Raw genomic sequence first — 9046 nt, 5'->3', positions numbered from 1 at the left:
TACTTTGATTCGCCTCGTGTCCATTTTGTCTTGTCTCGTTTGGAGGGGGATGACATCTTCTTGGTTTAAATTCCGGCATGAAGACCTGCGCCTTACAATGTGGCAGGGCGGCTACGGGCGGAGTGCCACTCTGCCTTCTGGTGGTGAATCCTGTCCAAGACAGCAGGTGTGGGCAATTGCTTGATTATGGATCTATTCTTTTTTTATCTCTTGTTTCTGATGGTGATTTTTATCAATTAGTTGGGGCATCTGTACTGCAGTGATTTTTACGCATACCTAGTTGTTCGTGAACATGTGATCAGAAGCGATCGGGTGCAACTTTTGTTGTCTTTCTTGAACAATTGAGGAAGTGATATTCTATGTGTTGGCTCTCTCATATCTGAAAGTTTATGTTTATTTTGGGGCTTATTCATTCCCAAATCTTGGTCATTAGCTTATATGTGTCTGTTCATAAAAGGTTTCGATTTGTTATAGTTGTTAAATAGGAAGGGGTACAGATTTTTTTTTATGGTTTATTTCCATTGATTTTCCAAGGTAAAGTCAATTCACTGACTGGCTGTCATATTTGAATGTCCTAGACATAACTGAATCTGTTGAATGCTAAAATCACTGGTGTCTTTTCTCTAGCTTATGGTCCTTCCATAGTTGGCACTACTTCTGTTGAGTCACAAACTTAAGTATGCTTGTTTTTAGATCAGTTGCTCTTCTAGTCTAGAATCTTTTATGTTTAAAAAAAATTTGTTAGATAGTCTGCAAAAATGGTGTTCTTGTTAGCAAGGTTCAAGATCTTCTACCATGCCTTTGGATATTATGCAGTTCTATGAAAGGATTAAATACTTCTAGTAGGTGATCTTCCCTTGAGCTTTGAAAGCTCTCTCCAAATCGGTGTTTGACATTTGGATTTAGGAAATGGATAAATTCATCGAGTTCTTAACTTGACCTAGAGGTTGTTTCTTATTCTGATACTTGCAAGTTGTCACTTATGCTTAGATTCTTATCCTAATAATGCTTACATGAAAGAATTATATTTTCTTCTCATTATTTGTGAAATAGTGTTTCTCATCCTTGAATTTAATCTCAAGCAGGAACTGCTGCTGGAGATCAGAGGATGGATACTACAATATGTATTGAAGATCAACTGTCCAAGTTGCATCCATGCTTTCCTGTGCAGACAAGAATTGCTATCGTGGGAGCTGGGCCAAGTGGATTATCAGCTGCCTATGCCCTGGCGAAGCTTGGATATGGTAACGTGACCATATTCGAGAAGTGTCAATCAGTTGCTGGAATGTGTGAATCAGTTGATATTGAAGGTGGAGGATGTTGGACTGACATGTTTTTTCTGTAGCAGATTGGTTTTCCATATGCTTCTTTTGATTAGCAGAAAAAAAAAAAGAGTAATTGTTTAGTTGCTAATGTTCAGGAAAAATTTACGATCTGGGAGGTCAAGTTATTGCTGCAAACAGTGCCCCTGTTATATCTCATTTGGCAAAGGAAGTAGGTGCAGAATTTGAAGAAATGGACGCACACAAGCTTGCTTTTATTGATAGCCGTAGTGGGAAATTCGAAGACATGAAAGTGGCTGATGATTATGCTTCTCTGATCTCCATGACATTGAAATTACAAGTTAAACAGCTTCTTCGCATTTTGTTCCCATTTTGAAATCGTTAAAACATTATTGTGACAGAGAACTTTACTTTTCTTACAGGATGAAGCAACAAGGTCCGGTCATATTGGAATTCATGCATTGAGTGGCATTGCATCTGATTCAACTCTTGATTTTCTGAAGTTGCACGGCCTGAGTTCTTTGCCTAAATCAGTAGCATATGGTTATACTGCATCTGGTTATGGTTTTGTTCAAGACATGCCATATGCTTATATTCAAGAGTTCACTAGGACTTCCATGGCTGGAAAGATTCGGCGTTTTAAAGGAGGATACATGAGCATGTGGCAAAAACTTAGCCAGTCTCTACCCTTTGAAGTCCTGTGTAACACCGAGGTTTTGATGGTCAAGCGAAATATTTCAGGTGTCAGAGTAACTGTCAAGAATGCTGATGATGAGCAAAAACTTATGAAGTTTGATAAAATTATCTTTTCAGGTAATTTGACATTCAAGAATGGAAGGACATACAGGTCTTCATTCCTAACAAGTAAGTAGCTTTGCAACAGCTTGGCATTATTCCTTCATGCCACACATTTAATTTTTGACTAATATCTCTCTGTTCTACAGCCGGGGAAAATGAGGTGGTAGATTTGAATGATCTCGAGAAGCAGCTATTCTGTAAGGTGCGAACAATAGATTACTACACCACCGTTCTCAAGATCAAAGGATTTGAGCATATATCTGTTGGTTTTTATTACTTCGGGGAATTTATGGAGGATCCTGCAACTATTGGACATCCTGTAGCAATGCAAAGATTCTTTGCTGATACAAATATTTTCCTGTTTTGGTCTTATGGAAACTCCAGTAATATCAGGAGTCCAACTGTGACCAGCCTTCTGATTAATGTTGTGAGGACCATGGGAGGAATCATCGAAAAGGTGGTATTGCAGCGCCGGTTCAAATACTTCCCTCACGTTGATAGTGAAGGTCCAATTCGTTAGTCATCTTTAATTATTTCCATGCTCCTTTCTCTTTCACAACTTTAATTTTGTGAGTTCTTTTACAGAGATGAAAAATGGCTTCTTTGAGAAGTTGGAAACACAACTTCAAGGTTTTCAGAATACTTATTATTTGGGAGGGCTGATGGCTTTTGAACTAACAGAACGAAACTCATCTTATGCCATGGCATTGGTCTGTAATTACTTTGCCAGACGTGGTGAGATGCCATTGATTCCATATGTTAAGGTAATTTAAACTGGTTTCCTTGACAGTGAAAATCTTGAGAGACTGCTAGATTGATGTCAAGACATTTTTCCTTTAATTTATATGTTAAATGGTCATCTTATACAGTGAGTTCATTTGTTGCAGAGATTGTTTCCTCTAGTTTCTAGTCAAGAGCCATATTTTCAGAGAGAACTTGGTGAACTTGCAGGCGTAGAATTTCCAGATCTGCCTTCCCTAGATAGTTATTTGAGCTTCTGGGGAACTCATCCAGTCACCGTTAGTAAAACTCTCTATACTTGGATTACTGAGGAAGGTCAAGTTGTGGACCAGAGAACCTACAGTGAACTCCAAGCCAATGCATGTCATATTGCTCAAAATCTGTTAACAAGCAAGAAACCAACTTTCAAACCAGGTGACCGGGTTCTTTTAGTCTACCTCCCTGGTCTGGAATTTATTGATGCCTTTTTTGGGTGCCTCAAAGCAAAAATCGTACCAGTTCCTCTTTTGCCTCCTGATCCACTAAAGAGAGGTGGACAAGCACTTCTCAAGATTCATAACATTTCTAAATTGTGCAACACTGTAGCAATTCTATCCACATCTTCATACCACAGAGCTGTTAGAACAGGCTTTGTGATGAATGTGATATCATTGACAAATAGCAATTCGAGATCTTCAGCTTTTTGGCCTGACCTTCCATGGATCTATACAGATTCATTGATCAAGAAGTATAGAAGTCAGTCTAGGAAACTGAAAGACTTGGAATCTGAAGCCATAAGCTCTGAGTCTCAACCAGATGATATATGCTTTCTGCAATTCACATCAGGTTCGACTGGTGATCCAAAGGGGGTGATGATAACTCATGGAGGGTTAATTCATAATGTCAAAACAATGAGAAGAAAATATAGGAGCACCTCAAAAACTATTTTGGTTAGTTGGCTTCCTCAGTATCATGACATGGGGCTTATAGGTGGCCTTTTTACTGCTCTAGTCAGTGGTGGATCTTCAATTCTTTTCTCACCAATGACATTTATCAGGAATCCTCTTCTGTGGCTTCAAACCATGAGTGACTATCAGGCAACTCACAGTGCAGCTCCTAATTTCGCATTTGAACTGGTAATTAGAAGGTTAGAATCTGATAAAGTAAAGAACCATGCTTATGATCTGTCTTCAGTTGTCTTTCTTATGGTTGCTGCTGAACCAGTGAGGCAGAAAACTCTAAAAAAATTCATTGATATTTCTCGACCATTTGGTCTTTGTCAAGAGATTTTGGCTCCCGGCTATGGTCTGGCTGAGAACTGTGTGTTTGTAAGCTGTGCTTTTGGAGAGGGTAAGCCAGTCCTCATAGATTGGCAGGGTAGAGTCTGCTGTGGCTACGTCAATCCGAATGATTCGGATGTTGACATTACGATCATAGATCCAGAAACTCTCAAAGAGCATGAAGAATTTGGGAAAGAGGGTGAGATATGGATTAGCAGTCCCAGTGCAGGTATAGGGTACTGGGGTGATAAAGATATGAGTCAAAAGACATTCTTTAATGAGCTCGATAACCACAAAGGCAAGAGATACACAAGAACAGGAGACCTGGGGAGAATAATTGATGGGAAGCTTTTCATTACTGGAAGAATAAAGGATTTAATTATTGTTGCTGGAAGAAACATCTACTCTGCCGATGTAGAGAAGACAGTAGAAAGTTCATCCAAAGCCTTACGCCCAGGTTGCTGTGCTGTTATTGGTGTTCCAGAGGAAACGTTGACAGAAAAAGGGATTTCAGTTCCGGAGACTTCTGATCAAGTTGGACTGGTTGTGATTGCCGAGGTTAAGGAGGGAGAATCAGTGAATGAAGAGATTGTTGAGGAAATCAAAGCACGAGTAACAGAAGAACATGGTGTCTCTGTAGCTTCTGTGAAGCTGATTAAGCCTAGAACTATATCAAAAACATCATCCGGAAAGATCCGAAGGTTTGAATGCCTGAAGCAATTCACAGATGACACACTAATTCTAGTAAAAAAGCCCAATATTTCTAAGAAGATTTTATCTCGATCTTTCACCACTGGCAGCTCCATAGAGGGAAGGAGATTACACCTGCCACTGGATAAATCTCCTAATTTTCAACCTCGCAATGCTGGAAAGAATGTTGGTGAAATAATCAATTTTCTGAAAAGACTTGTAGCAGAGCAAACTGGGTTAGAAGTTGAGAAGATATCTGCTACTGAAAGCCTTGTTTCATACGGTATTGATTCAATTGGAGTGGTTAGAGCAGCACAGAAACTCTCAGATTATCTTGGTGTTCCTGTTGGAGCAGTAGACATTTTCACTGCAACTTGCATTTCAGATTTAGCAAGCTTTTCAGGAAATCTTCTTCTTGAGTCTCAGCCCGGGTCCATGACAACTACTTCTTACCTTCCAGAGGTTGAAGCAGAATTCCTCGGGCACGATATTAATCCATCAACAATTTGGAAACTGACTATATGGTTGCTACAACTTTTGGCCATCACTTATATTTCTTTTATCCTCGTTTTTCCTGCTTATGTTTCAAGCTCCATGTTCATGAAGTTGCATCCTCTTATTCTGATCGAGGAAATGTCATTCGCATCTTCTCTTATTTCTCTTGTCCTGGCACCTCTTGCCTGGATTTCCTACATCTTCCTCACCTGCCTTTTCCTCTCCCTGTTTGGAAACTCGTTCTTACAGCTTAACTATGTTCTCACCCCAGAGGTCTCCATCTGGTCCGTTGATTTTGTAAAGTGGTGGGCACTTAGCAAGGCTCAAGAACTGGCCGCAAAATTCTTGGCTGTATACCTCAGAGGGACAGCATTCTTGAATCATTGGTACAGGATGCAAGGAGCTCGGATAGGATCATCTGTTCTAATCGACACCGTTGACATTACAGACCCCTTTTTGGTGTCATTTGGAGAAGCATCTGTGATAGCGGAAGGTGTAATGATTCAAAGCCATGAAGTGAAGAATGGAGTATTGAGCTTTCACTCGGTCCAAGTTGGCCGGAATTCCACAATCGGCCCCTATGCCATACTTGAGAAAGGAAGTGTAGTGGGAGATGGTGCAGAGGTTCGGCCTCTACAAAAGGTTGAGGGTGTAAATCCTATAATCAGATCAGAGAAAGCCTCTAAACTTTGCAAGGTATTCTACATCTATTTTGTTTCCATTCTTGTTTTGGATGTTATCAAAATTAGGCATGCTCTATAAGCAAACTGATAATTTTTAGTGTGTTACTACATATTGAAGTATTCTCTCTCTCTCTCTATCTCTTTTTTTCTTTTATTTTGCAGAAAGAATTAGACGAAGAGATTCCAAAGACTTTGGTAACACTTTATCACCTTCTGGGAATCTATGCAGTCGGTTTCCTTAGTTCCTTCTCTGGTGCCATTGTTTATTTGTCATACGTATACCTCACCAGAACCTCGTTTCTGCTGCATTATTTCATGTTGGCATGCGTTGCTGGTGCCTTCCATTGGTTGCCGGCTGTTGTGGCAGCATGTGCCTCCATAATTACTGAGATCTCATCCGGTCCAGCAACTTCTGCTTCCTTCCTTGCCCTTGCTTACTTCTGCCATGGTCTAGTCCTCAGCCTCCTCAGCGGTATTCTTAACCGCTGCCTTGCTGGAGATCGAGGAACTCAAAGATCCCACATCAAAACATGGTTTCTCTATCGAGTAAACATCGCCTGCCACCTCAGGTTTGCCAAACTACTGACAGGAACAGAAGCATTTTGCACATATCTACGCCTTTTCGGGGCTAAAGTGGGTCGTCATTGTTCTATCAGAGCCATCAATCCAGTTTGTAGCCCCAGAATGATTTCCATTGGAGATGGCGTCCATCTTGGTGATTTCAGCCGGGTTGTAACTGGATTCTATTCCTCTGATGGTTTTACTTGTGGAGAAATCCAGGTGCAGAAGAACTCGGTAGTTGGAAGCCAAAGCCTCATCCTCTCAGGCTCAAACATCCACGAAGATGTTGTCCTGGGAGCCCTTTCTATTGCACCTGTGGGTTCTGTACTTGAAAGAGGTGGCATCTATATGGGTTGTCAGACACCAATCTTGGTCAAAAACACCTTGCATGCTTTAGATGAGAGGATCGAAGAGATGGACGAAAAGTACAAGAAGATCGTTGGTAAACTTGCTGGAAACTTGGCCATAACGACGATGAAAGCCAAATCAAGGTACTTCCATCGGATTGGTGTTGGTGGAAAGGGTGTTCTAAATATCTACCAGGATCTCTCAGGATTGCCGAATCACAGCATCTTCGGGCCAGGCAAGTGTTTCCCGGTAGTAATCCGACATAGCAACAGTCTCAGTGCAGATGATGATGCCAGGATTGATGCACGGGGCGCTGCTTTACGGATTCTGTCAGAAGAAAGTCGTCAAGTACCTCTTCTTGATCTGACCCTGAAAACAGGCAAAGCTTTCTATGCACGCACCATCGAAGACTTCGCCACTTGGCTCTCATGTGGCCTTCCTGCAAGAGAGCAGCAAGTGGAGCGTTGTCCCCACATTCGTGATGCTGTCTGGAGTTCGCTGAGGAACACAAACTCTTACACAGAGCTGCACTACTATACAAACATCTGCAGGCTATTACGCTTTGACAGTGGCGAGGAGATGTATGTCAAGTTCAAACTCCGACCTGTTGATCGTGACATTGGTGAGGTCTCCGGTCACGTTGCTCCGAAGGGTATCCTTCCTCCGGAAACCGGTGCAATCCCAAGGGAAGAGAATGACACCCGTCCGTTGCTCTTCCTCGCCGATGATTTCCGGAGACGAGTAGATTCCTCAGGTCATGTCCGTTATATATTTCAGCTGCAATGCAGGCCAGTTCCATCGGACGGAGAAGAACGTGAATGGGCTCTCGACTGCACCAGGCCATGGGATGAGACGGAGTACCCGTACATGGACATCGGCGAGATCACAATCGATCAGAATCTCACCATGGAAGAATCCGAGAGACTGGAATTCAACCCGTTTCTCCGCTGCAACGAGGTCGATATTATCCGAGCAACCTCGTGCTCCCAAAGTGCATCTATTGATCATGGCCGCTCATTGGTGTACGAGATATGTCAACATCTACGTAACGGCACGCCGCTCCCAATGGCCTGGCGGAGCTTCCTTGAGCAGTCTGGTGCAAAGGTGGACCTTTCTGGTTGTCCAATGGCAGCAACCGCGGCGATGCTGACAAAGGAATTTGGTGACCGCAGAGTGACACTGGCGAGGACTAGGTGTCAAACACTCTGGGCTACCTGTTGTCAGCCACTGCTGCAGACATTGCTGCCTTATTTCGTTCTTGGAATGGTGATCTTCCTGCTGCTCCGTTGGATGCTCATCGTCAAGTCCACTCTGGAGCTACCACTGCATTGGTTGCTGCCGCCATTCTGGGTTGCGTCGGGGATCATGGCCGGACTGATATGTGCCGGAGCCAAGTGGGTGCTGGTGGGGAGGAAGAAGGAAGGAGAAGCGGTGCTGATATGGAGCCGGGTGGTATTCATGGACACGGTGTGGCAGGCGCTAAGGACTGTGGTGGGTGACTACTTCGTGGAGATGATAACCGGATCCGTGTTGTTCGGGGTGTGGATGCAGCTCATGGGGTCGAGCATCGAGGTGGACGACGGGGTCTACGTGGACAGCATGGGGGCAGTGCTGAACCCAGAGATGGTGGAGATCCGGAGGGGTGGGGCTGTGGGGAGGGATGCACTGCTCTTTGGGCATAGCTACGAAGGGGAAGAAGGGAGAGTGAAGTACGGGAAGATTAAGGTTGGGGAGGGCGGGTTTGTAGGAAGCAGGGCTGTGGTCATGCCTGGGGCGAGGGTGGAGAGTGGGGGTTGTCTTGGTGCCCTTTCCTTGGCCATGAAAGGAGAGGTTGTGAAGTCCAGGTGAATGTTGTGCCTCAACAAATAAGTGTTTGGCTTGATGTTAGTCACATCAGGTTGATGTAAGAAATAAGATCCGAATGTTGTGCCTCAACAAATCATATATATCATTTATAGGTTTTTTTTCTCTTATAATTGGATTTCCGATAATTAAAAAAAAATAAATGATAAAGACGAGATTCGAATAGAGTATTTTATAATAAATTATCAAGTTATTTATCATTTAAATTAGTTGACATCTTTTGTTGAGGGGATATGATTATTTTAGTTCGATTAAAAATTTTGAATTTTGATTGGTTTAATCTAAGGATTTTATTTTTACAAGTAAAAGATTTCGTTTGGGTTTT

At 42.6% G+C, this 9046-nt stretch overlaps 1 protein-coding gene across 1 annotated transcript; it reads left to right on the top strand.

The window, feature by feature from the left end:
• Window positions 1-29: 29 nt before the first annotated feature.
• On the top strand, window positions 30-8823 carry LOC135649355 (uncharacterized). Its single transcript, XM_065167624.1, has 8 exons — window positions 30-166; window positions 1086-1310; window positions 1421-1623; window positions 1706-2147; window positions 2228-2587; window positions 2667-2845; window positions 2969-5962; window positions 6112-8823. The coding sequence occupies exons 2-8, from the start codon at window positions 1109-1111 to the stop codon at window positions 8704-8706; spliced, it is 6975 nt and encodes a 2324-aa protein (XP_065023696.1). The 5' UTR covers window positions 30-166; window positions 1086-1108; the 3' UTR covers window positions 8707-8823.
• Window positions 8824-9046: the final 223 nt, after the last annotated feature.

The sequence above is a fragment of the Musa acuminata genome, chromosome BXJ3-9 (assembly GCF_036884655.1).
Source record: "Musa acuminata AAA Group cultivar baxijiao chromosome BXJ3-9, Cavendish_Baxijiao_AAA, whole genome shotgun sequence".
In the NCBI taxonomy this organism is placed as follows: domain Eukaryota; kingdom Viridiplantae; phylum Streptophyta; class Magnoliopsida; order Zingiberales; family Musaceae; genus Musa; species Musa acuminata.
The sequence above is the reverse complement of the archived record's forward strand: the minus strand, read 5'-3'. Positions and strand labels throughout refer to the sequence as shown.

Coding starts and splice junctions, on each gene's coding strand:
- LOC135649355 (XM_065167624.1), top strand. CDS start 1,109: ATGGATACTACAATATGTATTGAAGATCAACTGTCCAAGTTGCATCCA. Junction 2,588..2,666: donor CCCTCACGTTGATAGTGAAG/GTCCAATTCGTT, acceptor GTTCTTTTACAG/AGATGAAAAATGGCTTCTTT. Junction 2,846..2,968: donor CATTGATTCCATATGTTAAG/GTAATTTAAACT, acceptor CATTTGTTGCAG/AGATTGTTTCCTCTAGTTTC.